The sequence below is a fragment of the Aethalodelphis obliquidens genome, unplaced genomic scaffold (genome assembly GCF_003676395.1).
Source record: "Aethalodelphis obliquidens isolate GAN/ISIS:26980383/991018 unplaced genomic scaffold, ASM367639v1 scaffold4, whole genome shotgun sequence".
Taxonomy (NCBI): Eukaryota; Metazoa; Chordata; class Mammalia; order Artiodactyla; family Delphinidae; genus Aethalodelphis; species Aethalodelphis obliquidens.
This window is the reverse complement of record NW_020837948.1, coordinates 37,648,629-37,663,598: the sequence shown is the minus strand read 5'-3', so window position 1 is coordinate 37,663,598 and position 14,970 is coordinate 37,648,629. Positions and strand designations below refer to the sequence as shown.

The following is a 14,970-nucleotide window of genomic DNA, read 5'->3' as shown; positions in this document are numbered from 1 at the left end:
GGAGAGTAAAAGTGTATCATGTAATCTTAGCCAAAATAATGTACAGGTCAAAATAAACGTATCCTTTCACAGGTAAACCGATAGCGCAGTTTTAAGTTTAAATAATACAGTATATATATCCAGTTTGGACATGCAGAGATTCCTCCGGGGGAAAAAGGTAACAGAATATACACTATGATCTTTTAAGTAGGGGGTTTGGGGCAGAAATCATGGACCAAGATACAACATTTCCACCTTTCAACATATCAGCACAACACTGGAGAGTCACCTACAAGCCACCCACTAATAAACAAAGGAGATCTCTGGCAGGGGAGGGAGAGGAAGAAGCGGGGGAAGGAGACGTCAGATCCTTCCCCAGCCAGAAAGTACCGAGACAGACGACTGAGAGCAGAGCTGTCCTCCGACCTCAGCAAAGAGAATTTACTCCTACGATTATTTCCATTCCACAAAAAAAGAGGGGGGAAATAGGTTGCTGCCAACTTAATCATAGCAAACTCTGCATCTAGATCGGGATTTTAATAATCCAGAAACTACAGTCCAGTAGACTTAGCAAGAATTGTTATCTAAAAATTATTTCACGCAACATTTATTCCTAATGTTAAATATTAATTCCAACTAGCCAAAGAGATTAACTATTAAACAATTAGATCTTAAAAATCTAGGTACTCTAACAAACTGCCTCTCCCAAAAGTCTCTCTTCATTGAGAAAGTTCACTCCTCTTTTCGTTCTTTCTTTTTCACCTCCCTTTTGCCCCTCAAAATGGCTTTCTCTGTACTTTGTAACTTCCTTTCTCCTCCTCATTTTCCTTCTCAGAGTTAAGTCCTCTTTCTGAGCCCCTTCTTACAACCGTAAGTTCTGAAGCTCCAAGCACCCGCAGCTCTCTCCTGCCTTTCACTCGTCTTAACAATGATTCTTCCCTAAATCGTTAAACCTCTTCAATTCGCCTTTTCTTTGCCCCGTCTTTTATCAGTTGCTTTCCTCCTGCTAAGTTTTCAAGCGGTTCTCGAAAGGAGGTTGGAAACCTTCCTCCCCCGTCCGTCGCAGCTTCGCTCCAATCAGCCGGCCACCCGGACGCACCCCCCCCCCCCACCCCCATCCCTCCCAGGGCCTCCATCTCGGTCCCGGAGTCTCCCTTCCCGCCTCAAACTTCCTACAGACCCACCCCGCGCCCTCCTGGGCTCGCCCGGGCTGCTGCCCCCTCCCCCTCCCCGCCGCTCCCCACGTGCTGGGAGCCCGGGTGGCGGCGGGACCCACGCACCGGCCAAGCGCACAGCTAGCTTCTCGCAGCTTTCCCCTCGCGGCCCGGCCTGCCCCAGGCCGAGGAAGCCCGGTCTCGACCGCCAGCTGCACGCCCGTCCGGAGAGAGGATGCGGTCTTCGGCGCCGGCCTGCTCTCGCCACTCACACGCCCCCTGAGCGGCGAGTCCATCCGCCGCCGCCGGCCCTCTCAGACCGCCCCGGCCTATGCCCGGCGCCCGGCCGCTGGGCCGCTGCCCGGACACCGCGCCGCCCCCGCCCTCCGCCTGGCCAGCTCCCGTCCTCCCCGCCACATCCAGACCCGCCCGCCGACCCCCTTCTTACCGGCGGGCGTGCAGGCTTCGCGGGGCGGAGAGAGCCAACTCGATCGGCGGCCTCCCCTGTGCCCGGGCCCGCGGTCTCCGCCACCAAGAGTCCTCGGGCTCCGGGGGTTTCGGGGTAAGCAGGAGTCCGTGAGGGCGAGAGGGAAGGGGAAGGACGCGGAGGAGAAGGGGAAGCCCCGGCCCGCGGCTCCAACGCGCTATCCCCTGCGGAGCGGATCCAACAATCAATTCATTATTAAAGCACCAACGGCGAGGTCAGCAAAAGCAAGAAGTAACGAGTCGTCGTCTTCACCGCGGCCGCGCGCGCGCCCCCGCTCCCGCCGCTTATCGGCTCCCGGCAGCCGCCATGACGCCGAGAGAGCTAGCGCAACCGTCTCCGTCGTAGGCGCCTCCGCCGCCGCCGCCGCCGCCGCCGCCACAGAGGTAGCCGTTGCCTCCGCCTCCCGCGCGACGTAAGCTGCTCGGCTCACTCCCCTTCCCCACTGGGCGCGAGGCGGGCAAGCGGGCGCGCGCACGCCGAACTCCACCAACTGGCGCGCGGACAGTGGGAGGGGCTACGTTTTGGAGTCGTGGGGCGTAGGAAGAAGACGATTGGTGCTGTGTCGGGGCGGAGGGCGAGTGCGCGCACGCGCACTGATGGGAACGCGCACGCCGGCCGCGCAGAGGCTGCTGGACTCTGGCTACCGTGGTGGGCTGTTGAGCCTTGCCCGGGTTCCCTCCCTTAGCGGCCCGGACTTGAATTCCGGGAAGTGGGAGCTGCAGGCTCGCTCCTTGCGGGTATGGAGGCTACTGTCACTCGGGGCGGTTGCGTAAGGACGTCACAACCGAGAGCCCGAGAAGGAACTAGGGAAACAGAGGGGTGGGGAGATATTGGAGACTGATGGGGCTTGGGGAGCCGCGGAAGGGCTGTGTTGGATAAGCCGAGGGGGCGGGGTCGAACGTGCGGTCGGTAGCCCAGGCCTCGGCCCCGCGCCGGGTCTGAGCGCCTGTCTGGAGAGGCGGGGAGGGGAATGCTGCGTCACACCAGGCAGCCTGGGAACCCAACTGTTGGGCCACTGTGGTCACCTCCCGCCGCCTCCTACGCTTAGGCGACCTGAGACAAAGGCTCCCTAAGGGAGGTGCGAGCCGGGCACCTGAGGAGGCGGAGAGAAAACAGAGACCGAGTTGTTGACACCCTGTGACCCTTCTTGACTCATTTGTGGGTAGCCCGTGCCCGGTTCAGGAATAAAACGTGTAGAACGTTTCCAGGTCGCTTCCTGAAGGGCTGGTGGAGGGTGCGGTGCCAAATCACTACAAAAAATGCAACGCGAGAGACGTTAGTAACTGTCGCAGGTTAGCGTACTGCAACTTAGTTGACGGTTTCTTTCATAACTGTAACTGAGGGCCTCAGTTACAACCTTTTAGATCTGTCCAAAGAAACACTACCTTTTCAAGCACGGGAGTGTTCCGCTTCTCTCCTTTAAACCATTTTTTTAAGTCAGAATTATTTTACACTTCCATTATTTTTCTCGTCCACAGATCAGTCTTGAGTCAGCCCAGGTTAATGATAATTTCTGAAACTTTCTAATCCCATTCTTCAGTTATTTGATCTGATGTAAAGGACTGCCTTCCAAGTCAAATGAGTTTGAATGCGGTAGCTTCATTCCCAAAATAATTATTTTCACATGTGGGAAATATTCAAGTTTTAGTCTACTGTCTGTTAAAACAGTTTGTTCCGAGCCCTCAAAAAGATCTCCAAACATAACACCAAATATGTATTTATTATATGGAAAGGTATACTCACCCCTGGGGAGTAGGGGAAGGCAAACAGGTAGACACAGTCTCTCGAAAAAAATGAGTATGTCTGTGGTCAATGAATAGTGAAACAAAATGAAACACCACCATAGTTTGCAAAATGATCTATGCGCAGCCTGTTTTTTTATCCTAGTTATTAAATAGCTATAATTCTGGGTTGTGAGGAATAAAAAGATCTTTCAAATATTCATCTCTGAAGTCCTTAGAAACTAAGTGCTAATTTTTAATACTGTGCTTTATAAAATTATGATAAGGTGCCTTGATAATAGGAACTTCCTGTTCCTCGGACTAATTTATTTCTTGGATTACTAGAGTGGTAAGTAAAAAATAAAAACCCGAGAAAAACATGGCAGGTAAAGAATTTTGTAATCAGAAGTGTGATTCAGATAATAAAGTCTTCAATTATAACCATATTGCATTTTGTTACCTCACCAAAAAATGCTTACTGTATTGACTTAATCTGTTTTATATGTTTTTTGAAAGCACCTTTTTAAACTGAGTTGGTGTTTGGATGTGATATGCTACGTATAATTTTGAGACACTTGTTTTGCAGACAAAAGAAAAAACCTTGCCAAATTTTTAATAATATATTGAACCTTGGAGACTTATATTTCTGGTAAAATTATAATATACTTTATGACGTCACAGGATTTTAGAATGACTATTGAGACTGTGGAGAAATACAAGGTAAGTGGAAAATTGAAAAATCTTACCAGTTCAGTTTTTTAAAAGTCAGTTGATAAATAAGACAAAAATATTTTTTGACCATATTTTATCTGCATAGTTAAATTCTCAGTTTCACTTTGTTTAAACAAACTGTATGTCTACTTTTTGAAAAGTCTACTGAAAACAATAGACAAACAGTAAATAATCTGAACACATGAATAGCAAAAATCCCTGAAAATTAACATCAACCAGGAGGTCTTTATTACTATCTGATTTTCCATTTGGGAAATTTCATATTCTTTGGAAAGAATATTACTTTTACAAAATCTGGGACAGCACTTTATAGGTTCTTAATTCTGACATGCTCTACTAGGACTAGTTACCAATGGGTATCCTTAGGTGGGAATAGATTGAAAACCACTTACCCAGAATTGTGAGATGTGCAGCATAAAGACAGTAACAACTCTTGCTTTTCTGTTAACATTTTGGATGCCAAGATAGTATTTTAATTCCATAATTATGTTCTTGTTGCCTAGAGGATTTGTATACAAAAAGCTGCTAAAACAATCAGGACAATATTAAAATACTCTAGAATCTCAATCTATGACATCATTTCCCGGGTTTTTGCCAAACAGAGAAAGTGTCCTCCAAATATGATACTTAAATTTACAAAGTCTGCTATAAATAGAACCCATGAAATCCCAAGTCATCTTACAGTGAAAATTTACTGTACATTTTCTATTTTCTTGATCTTAAAAATTATAGGAGAGTAGCTGTGGTTCCCAGTGTTGGGCAGGGACAGGAGTCAGTCACCTTGGAAAGTTTTTCCTAATTACACATGCTGAACACTCCCTTTCTGAAATGCACAATTTCTAGGTTCTAAGCAGTGTTTGGAAAAACTAGATTGTTCTGATAACCACCAACAGCTCATCCACCTTGTTTATGGCCACTGTATTTGGAGATTTTTAGTGATAAATTCTTAAATCATAGTAAGTAAAATTTCAAATGTAACGCTCTTAGAGATGATACTAAGAAGCAACTGTGTATAAAATCTAATAGGTATTGAAGTGGATACAAAGATTTCACTTAAAAATTAAGTGTGCAGATGGGGAAAAGTGTTGTTTAAGTAGCTAACCTCAAAATATCAGATTGATGCCTTGATGCTGTATCATTCCTTCCTCTCCCCCAAATCCTTTGTTTACTGTCCATTTTACCTCATGTATGTTGTCTTCAGCCTTTCTCCTTAATCCCCACTACTTTGTTTACTTAGGTTCTATTCCCTACACCTTTCCCTCCAGGTCACCCTATAGGCTTCCTTCAGATTTGAAATCTAGTGATATCACTTCCCTGCTTCAAATACATATGTTTAAGTGTACCACATATATTTGCATACGTAATATTTTAATTACTTTGTTCACAATATGATTCCAGCATTGCATCCCATCATTCCTAGCAGACACTTGACACTCCAGCCATACATTTCTCCAGGTCTTTGGGAATGTATCAGTATCACTGTAAATGGATATAGTCCATCTGTCTTATGAATCATTTTATTTTAGATGTAAGTAAATCAATAGCTGTTGAGTACACTGACAAATTGTGCCAAAACCCTACGAGACATGTCATGTAGCTCTCTCATTTCCCTTTTAGGAAATTTTGTATTCTGCAAATACAGCATATCGTTATATTGTAATAAAGCATTTGTTTCCATATTACATTGTGAGCTCCTTGAGCAGACTCTGTTTCCCATTGCATTATATCCACATTTATTCAATACATTGCATACCAGGCATTCTACAGGGGTGGGGGAGGGAGGGTTATAATAGAGCAAACACAGACACTTTCAAGAGTTAAAGTCTAGTGCAAGAAACAAACACACTTGGAAATCATAACTGAGAAAAATGGTATGAAGAAACATAGTGCCGTGAGAATTCATAGTTCAGAACCCTAGTCCCAAAAGTCTCCCTAAAGGAAGTGACATCTGAGAACTGAGAATTTTTTTTTGAATTTTATTTTTTTATACAGCAGGTTCTTATTATCTATTTTATCCACATCAGTGTATACATGTCAATCCCAATCTCCCAATTCATCCCACCGCACCCCCCACCCCCGCTTGCCTCCCTTGGTGTCCATACGTTTGTACGCTACATCTGTGTCTCTATTTCTGCCTTGCAAACCATGAGAACTAAGAATTTAATGTGGATTAGATAAAAGGGAAGTGAAGAGCTTCGTAACAGGTAAACGGTAACAACATGGCAAAAATTCGGGGGCCAGAAAGATAATATCAACTTACATCCCAGTTTGCCAAGGATAGGCCTTTTTTTACTTTCAGAAGTGTTCTGGTTTGGATAAGTTACATTGTCACTCTATAAGGGACTAAAAGAAGTACAGTACTGCTGGAGCAACAACTGAGGATGATGAAGCTGCATGGTGGCCAGACCATTCAGGGCCCAAAGGCCAGGTTAAGAAGTAGGTTCTTTGCCTGGAATAAAGGGAAACCTTTGACAGATTTTAAATTGGGTGGTAATGATGAGATTTACAAATTGAAAATTTTAACTGTAAATTCCAAAAATGGATTAAAGGTGGGTCAAAGTCGACACAAAATTCTTGAATTAGGAGGCTAAAAGATTAGAAATAACTTTAATGAAGCAGGGTAGTAGTATGGAAGTAGAGAGAGTAGATTTGGAAGGAAATGTCCATAGGATTTGTTGATGCAGTTGGATTCAGGGTTAGGAGAAGGAGGGAAGCTGTACATACAATGGAATGGAACTGAATGGTAATATGTTTGGAAATGGGTAGGTGTGAAGATGATAGATTTAGTTTAGAATTTAGTTTAGAGTTTCTCGTGTCATTGAGTCATCCAAGAAGCTTTTGGATAGAAGTCTGGACCTGAGAAGGGAGATCTAAACTGAAAATAAAAACTGTTAAGTGTGTAGGGGGAAATTAAAATCTTTAGTGTATGTGAAATAGGCTTGGAAGACAGCCTAGGACTGTACAGTGAAGAACTTCAATTAATTTTTGGCTAGGTAGAGGAAGATTAGCTGGATAAGGAGTTGCGATGTCAGAAGGGTGAAGTGCAATAGAGGACAAAGGTCTGAGTGCTTCAAGGAAGGAGTGGTGAATAGTGTCCAGTGCTATGGTGAAATAAGGCCTGAATAATAGCCACTGGATTAAGTAACATGATGGTCATCAGTTACCTTAGCAAGAACTATTTTGTTGGAATAATAGGGCTAGAAGCCAGACTGGAGTAGAACGTGATAAATGAAAAAGTGGAATCTGAGTCTGAATTTCTCATTTAGGTGATTTAACTTTGACTTGGGAGGGAATATGAGTTTTTTTTTTTTTTTTTTGCTGGCTTTTGTGGATTTTTATTTAGGTGAAAGATTTAGAGTGTTTCAAAGACAATGGAAAATGTCATTATGAGAGAGAGAGTGAATATGAGTTAGCTACAAGAATTAGCTGGAAAGATTACCACATAATAATAATTTAAAAAGAAAATACATGAACATTTCAAAGTAATTTGGGGAAAAAATAAAATTTTTTTTTTCAATCAGGAACTGAATACTAGATAACCAGTGTTTATAGTTATGGACTATAGGTGGCCATTTAATTGCTGTGATTTGAGAGTTTCTGTGAGCCTTCTACTCCCCAAATACATGCCTTGTGCTCTACTAATGTTTGAAAAGTTTTTGGTAGAAATCTGTTTTAAAGCATATATTCATGGGAAAAGTAATCTGTTAAGAAAGTAGTTCTGAACTGTGCCAAAATTTAGAAATACCTGAGGAACTTCACGATAAAAATGCTGAAGCCCTACTTCAAGGAATTCCATTCCATTGTTCTGAGAAGGGACCTGGGCATATGCATTCTTTAAACGCTTTTTAAATGATGATTCTAATGTGCCACTGACGTTTAAAAACTATGGACATCATCATGTTAACACTGCATTGCCTCAACATTTAGTTTAGATGAAGTAGGGAGAGGCCAGGTCACTTATTTTGAAAACGGTGGTTATTAACGGGGAGATTTTGCCTCTCAGGACATTTGACAAAATATGGAAACATTTTTGGTAGTCACAATGAATGGGAAAGGGGGTTGGAGCTGCTGACATATAGTGGGTAAAGGCCAGGGGTACTGCTAAAGATACTACAATGCACTGGACAACCCCCCACATCAAAGAATTATCTGGCCCAAAATTACAATAATGTCATTGTTGAGAAACCCTGCTATAAAATAGGATGGCAAGCTAAGTAGTATTTTTTTTTTTTGCAGTACGCGGGCCTCTCACTGCTGTGGCCTCTCCCGTTGCGGAGCACAGGCTCTGGACGCGCAGGCTCAGTGGCCAAGGCCCACGGGCCCAGCCACTCCATGGCATGCGGGATGTGGGATCCTCCTAGACCGGGACATGAACCCGCGTCCCCTGCATCATCGGCAGGTGGACTCCCAACCACTGCGCCACCAGGGAAGCCCTAAGTAGTATTTTTTAGTAAAGTCTTAACGGGTGGGGCTTACAGTTTAGTAAGAGTGCTAATGAATGAGGATCTACCTAACAACTTAGCTCCACCTAACAACTTAGCCTTGCTTATAACCAGCAACAAGAGAACCTCAAATAAAATAAATTTGTAGAACTATGAAGTGTGACTAGCTCAATAGACTGGTTACATTATTTTCCTAGTTTAAAAAATATAGTGCAACTGAAACGCTTATTGCTGGTGGGGGTATACTTTGATTGCAGTCACTTTGGGAAATGGATAGACAGTATCCATTACAGCTGAATTTAGGCCTGTAATTCAGCAGTTTCTCTCCTGAGTGTATATCCAAGAAATTGAGTGCAGGTGTCTTCTAAAAGTCTTGTATACAAATATCCATAGTAGTTTGATTCATTATGGCCTCAAATAGGAACAAAGTGAAATATATTCTTACAATGGAATATTACCCAGCGATAAAAATGAATAAACTGCTACACATAATAATATGGATGGATCTCATAGGTATTTGTTGAGTGAAATAGACAAAAACCAATTCATATTGTATTGGGTAGGCCAAAAAGTTTGTTTGGGTTTTTCCATAAGATGTGATGGAACTCGAACAAACTTTTTGGCCAACCCAATATTATTCCATTTATATGAAATTCAAGAAAAAAAGTAATTCATGTTGATAGAAGTCAAGATAGTAGTTACCTCTCTGGGCATGGGTATTGACTTAGAAGGGGCAAAAGGGAGCCTTATGAAATGATGGAAATGTTTTGGATCTTGATCTCATTGGTTGTTATATGAATGCATACATATGAAAAAGTTCATCAAGCTGGACATTTAAATTTTGTGAACTTTACACATGCCGTACCCCAATTTTTAAAAATTAAAAATTATGAAAAAAAATCAGGAAACCTAATTTTGAACTACTTGAAATCTTGTATCTTAAGGACTTGGTTAAATAAAGGGTTGGCTACCTAACATGTTCTCAACAGATAAAAGCAACTCTAGTGCATTGTATAGTGAAAGTAAATTTTGGATTTGGAGTCAGACCTAGTTTTGAACCACACCTTCATCCATTATTACCGTATGACTTTGGGCAAGTTCTTACATTGGGACCTTATCTTTGTGATTATGGAAGAATAGAAGATCAGTGAGTTGGGAGAAGTATAAAAAAATTCTTAAAAAAAAAATTCAGCCTTGATTCATGATCCCCTACCACTGAGGAATATCCAGAGACATTTAGGGTGGGCCTCAGCAGCTATATATGTATAGGTATCCCCTTTTCAAAAGTTCACTTTATGCCACTTCACTTTTATGAAAAACATACCTTAGTACCTGTTTTCACTAAACAAAAGAAATCCGAAGAGGACTTTTGCTTTTACAAAATAAGATGAAAAGCGAAAATAGCATTCAGCATTTGTTTTGCAGTGAGCCGTTGTACCAGGTGGCATGCGCCCTGAGCAGCAAGAGTGGCACTTCCAAGCTCCTTCCCTGGGAACTACACTCAGCCTCTCAGCATCAAGCCATCATGCTTTGAACTGTGTCTGTGAGCATCAATGCTTTATCTCCATTTATTTTGTGCATCCATTAGCAAGATGTGTCCTAAGGTAATTGCTTCTTTGCTTTACCTCATTTAGGTTTGCGAAAGGTTTCATAGGAACACTATCCTAGCTTTAGCCAGGATGAACAACTGAACCCTATCTGGACCAATCAGATTGTTCTGATAATTTAAAATTGGAAAGTTCATCAGACAGCTGATCTTTTCCTGAGAAACGTAAAGTTAGGCCAGGGTACTTTGTTTGGAAGCAGCACATGGAAAGTCAGAGTTGTGTTGCAAAAACAAGAATAATCTCAGATTACTTACTGTATCACTTGGTGTTATAAATGTTATAACTATGAGATTGGTACTGTTATCTACAGGTAAGGAAACTGAGAAGCTTGACTAAAAATACGTGCTGAAGCGCTGAAGCTAAAATATTTTTCTTTTCTTTCTCTCTTTCTTTTTGGAAGCTAAAATAAAACCTGGGCAGTTTGAATCCAGTCTGTGTTTTCATGAAGTGCTGACATATCAGACACATGTATGATAGCTGCCTTGGTTCCTGATAGCTTTCCAGTTCCTGAGCTCAGTCCCTTGAGAAGGGTAGTCTGCTCCCTATCTTTGAATTATTTATCATAATTTATCCTTATAATAAAATTTCATGTCTTTGCCTAAGTGGATCAGCCAATTGCAACTGAAAGTGTCCTGCTCTAGTTTGACTATGAATGGGAACGCAAATAACAAAGCTCAGAGAGACTAAAACTGACTGAATCGAGGTGGGGCTGCAGGTAATAAAGACTCTCCTACCTTAAGATGGGAACCTGTTAGCTTCTGTTGTGCAATAGTGAATCTTTTACCCAGGCTTTCTCCAATATTGTCTCAGAACTCAGACTAATGTAGTCACTGAGGTAGGGCCCAGAGATCTTGGTAGCCAAATATAAAAAATATTGAGTGCATTGGTTTCTATGTGTGGAGTTTTGAAAAGTATGTTGGAAAAGAGAGGAATTCTGAACAGAGTTCCTAGGTGAAAGTAGATTGGAACGGGTTGTGTGAAATTTAGCAAATTTGATTTAGCAATTATTGGAAGCCAATTTGCCTTTGGGCTGAGAATGTACAACTAGATCAAGAGATTACTCAAGGGGCTCATTGAATGGCAACATAATTTTTTTTTTCCACCTGTTTCTAACACTAAAGTTTTGACATTGAATACCAGAAAGTGAAATTTTAGTAATAGGAATAGGACTTTCAAGGAAGAACAAATGATATTAAGGACTCTAATTCCTCAGCTCCTTCCAAAACATTTTCCACTTCCCATCCCCTCTCATGCTTCACAAAAGTGTGATGATCCTTCACATTGTTTATCAATAGCCACTAGGATTGGAATGCAGTATGTGTCTGGGAATATTACTAAATGACAAACTGCAAACTGCCTTGCCTACTTTTTCTCTTGTTTGCTTTGAGGCTAAAGCAGAGAACAACGGGGATGGACAGAGTCTCAACTGTTGCTAAGAAACAAGTCCAGATTGACAACTTAAGGAGAAACCAGACTCACTAAAGTCTTCAGCATTAGCTAAATGGAAAAGGAATCTGCCTAAAAGAAAATTAGCAGGCTCTCCTCCACAGTAGAGCAGTTGCATGCCGTAAAATCCCAAAGTAGACTCAGACCACAGACTATCTCAATCCCTCAAGCACCTCCTGTTTTCCAGTACAAAAGAATCTGCACCAGGTAGAAGTGGGTATCCTTTCCCGAAATGAAGAACCTTAGTGTCCCTTGTCAAGAGTGGCCCTGGAGGACCCTGAACAAGAGAATCCAAACTGGATATAGACAGATTTTCTAATAACTGACTAGGAATGTGGTCAGTTAACTTATGCCTTATGAGATTTCAAGGGCCATTATTTACTATCCCACTCCTGCTGGGTACAATGTATACTTTAGCGAGCTAGTTAAATTTATATTTAGTCCACAGATTGCAGAATTAATCCAAGTATTTCTTGTATGGGCTTTATATACCTATCCTAGGGCTAGTTACATTCAAAATAGTGTTAAGATGGACAAGGGTTTTTCTTACTTGGAATTGACATTCTAGTTTGGGGAAGGAGGAGAAGAGAGGTTAATGAGGAAATAAGCTTACAAGCTGGGATGGGCTCTATAAAGGAGAGATAGATAGTGTAATGTCAGAGAGAGTAGAGAGAGACATACTCAGATGGGAAGAGCAGTGGGGTGGTCAGAGGAGGCCTCTTTGAGCTGTAACTGGAAGAGTGAGGTAGAGCCTACTGTGGCAAGAACCACAAGAAGAGCAGTAAGGAGAACAAGTGCAAAGACCCTAAGGTATGAAAGGGTTTGTGACGTGTGAAGAACTGAAGGCGACAAATATAGCTGAAGCATAGCGAGGGGGAAGCTGGGTTGACATGAGATTGAAGAGATGGCCAAGGAACCTCCTTTGATCTAGAGCCTTGAGGGCTATGGAAAGCATTTGGGGTTTAATTCCAAACACAGCAGGATGCCATTGGAAGTTTTTACACCAGAGAATTGCATAATCTGATTTGCCTTCCGTAAGATTGTTCTAGCTGCTGTGTAGAAAATGGATAATAGTAGTAGCAAGAGTGGCTCTCCACTCTCTAGCTCTCCACTTAGGGACCTACTTTAGTGTATAATGGCCTGTTAGGATTAGAGGAGTAGCTTTAGAGATGTAGACAAGATGGAATCAAGATAAATTGGGGATGGTAAAGTAACAACATTTGAGTTGAGGTCCTCATTTGCCATTCATTAGTATCTAAATACGTTAATTGATAAAAAGCAATACAAACATATTATTTGGAAATGTGGAGACATATCAAAGAGCTAGAAATGCTGAAGATAGTTGGGAGTGGAGAGGGGTGGGGGAGAGAATGCTACTTTTTGTTATAAATATTCAATATCATTTTCTTATAAAAATTGTATATATATATGTGTAAATGTGTTTATGTGTAACGTTTGCTGTGAAAAGTTCAGAGAGGTGTAGTGATAGATGGAGGAAGTCAGAGGATTTTTAAGTAGGAAATACTAATGTATGTGGGAAGAATAATAACTAATGTATGTTGCATGAATAATAAGTAGAGAATGAAAATGTGATGAAGTGCAGTAGACAAATGGAGTAACTGAAGAAGCAAAATACTGAGAAGAAAAGAAACTGTAGGTGTTAAGAGTTAGAATTGCCCATGATAGGAAAAATGACACTCTTTCAATTTTTTACAGAAAAGAGGCTGAGAAGGTGAGTACAGATGCAGAGAGGTGTGAATATTTGTTGGAATGAAAATGAAGTAAATCCTCTCTGATGGTTTCTGTATTCACAATGAATTATGGAGTAGGATCACCAGCTGAAAATGGGTAGAGTGAAGGAGTTTGACAAAGCAGGAAAAAAATAACACATTTTTACCTCAGGGAATGTGAACATGAACTTCCTAGGGAAGCATAGTAGGACTGCTAGGTTGTCTTGAGTGTTCATTTGCAGTCTGTGGTCATGAATTTCAAAAAAAAAATCAGTCAGCTAATTGTATTGTTTCTTTATTAAGTTGCTTGGTTCTCTGCGCAAGGAACCAAACTGAGTTCAAGCAGTTCTGGGATTCTGTTAAGTGAGTTCAACAGAGAGAGTTGGTGATTGTGCTTAAAAAGGAATGAATATAATGATGAACCATGAAATTCAAACTGGGTAAATGTGGGAGTAAATACAGATAATTAAAAAGTAGTGGGGTGAGGGTGGGAGGTGGGGGTCAATGGACTGGACATCTCTAAGAGGCCAAACACTTATTGCCAACCTAAAGTGATGGTGGGCTGAATAAGATGCCCAAAATTGACATTTCACAGGTAGTGCAGTTATTAGGGCTTACGTGGTCTGGGGTTAGTCTAAGATATGAGTTTAGATTGTGTAATAGTCTTTGGAGGTGATAAAGTTAAGAGAATTAAGTTGTTTCTGGTTCGGCGTGTAAGGAGCTTACAAGTTTCCGCTCCATCCTAACTGAGTGAAAAATCAACAACTCTTTTTGGATCCGTAAGGTGGGAGAGGACACAGGACAAACCTCTGTCCCCGAGATTGGAGAGACAGGAGAATATTGGGAGTCACAGTTTACCTAAGCAGAGGTGAGCATAAACTACTGTGGGAATCAGTCCAGGGTAAGAAAATCTGAACTATAATTATGAATTGCTGGAAGCCCAGTGCAGACAACTCTAAGAGTTAAAAACTTCAGGGGACTCAGTCATGGGCGGGTAGGGAGGACAAAATCATAACGTTTACCTCTAGGAGTTCGACTAGGTTCCCACAGTACATATCTGACAAAAAATCTTCTTGGGCTTCCAGCAGGAGGAAGGGAAAAGGACCCATTTTGAAATATCTAAGAGCACTCTGTTCTAAAGAAAGCTGCTCTCGGCGGGGACCTAGTTAACCAGAGCCCAATCTGCTGGGATATTATCAGAGCCTAACTGACCTAGGGGAAGGGAAATACCCAACTCCAGCCCACTCTAGCCATCCTGTCCCACCCAAGAGGGCAGAAAGAAAACTGAGGAACACTTGTGAAGTACACAGTCCATAGGCATAGGCTCACTAAAAGACTGAGACCTAATCATAGGACTAGAGAATGCTTCCTCTGTCCCCACACATCACTGCTGCGTTGCTGAAGACCATTTCCAGCAGTTTCTTTTACCCGATACAGCATATCTAGATATCAATAAAAAAAAATTACCAGTTATATCAAGAGGCAAAAAACATAATTTGAAGAGAAAGAGAAAGCATCAGACCCAGACACGGCAAGAATATTGGAATTATCAGACTGGGAATTTAAAACAATTATTATTAGTATCCTAAAGGCTCTAATGGATAAAGTAGACATCATGGAAGATAATGTAAGCAGAGAGATGGAAAACCTAAGAAAACCAAAAAGAAGTGCT

At 41.9% G+C, this 14,970-nt stretch overlaps 2 protein-coding genes across 9 annotated transcripts in view; one reads left to right on the top strand and one right to left on the bottom strand.

The window, feature by feature from the left end:
• The window catches only part of CHD1 (chromodomain helicase DNA binding protein 1), a 75,772-nt gene extending 73,011 nt beyond the window's left edge, over positions 1-2,761 (bottom strand). For 7 of the 8 annotated variants that reach the window (XR_003431576.1, XM_027100541.1, XM_027100544.1 and 4 more), the window contains exon 1: positions 1,582-1,694. The gene's annotated coding sequence lies outside the window, so the exon portion shown is untranslated. Of the gene's footprint in view, positions 1-1,581 lie in introns of all 8 variants that reach the window. The other variant, XM_027100543.1, reaches the window with a different exon arrangement.
• LOC113617656 (translation initiation factor IF-2-like) lies at positions 210-13,714 on the top strand. The gene is made up of 3 exons (XM_027101250.1): positions 210-365; positions 999-4,061; positions 9,941-13,714. The coding sequence occupies exons 1-2, from the start codon at positions 210-212 to the stop codon at positions 2,034-2,036; spliced, it is 1,194 nt and encodes a 397-aa protein (XP_026957051.1). The 3' UTR covers positions 2,037-4,061; positions 9,941-13,714.
• The last annotated feature ends 1,256 nt before the right edge of the window (positions 13,715-14,970 follow it).

What these genes read in the sequence shown, in the direction of transcription:
- LOC113617656 (XM_027101250.1), top strand. Translation starts at nt 210, where the DNA reads ATGGACCAAGATACAACATTTCCACCTTTCAACATATCAGCACAACAC. An exon ending in GATCCTTCCCCAGCCAGAAA is followed by an intron (nt 366 to 998) that starts GTACCGAGACAG and finishes TAAGTTTTCAAG; the next exon opens with CGGTTCTCGAAAGGAGGTTG.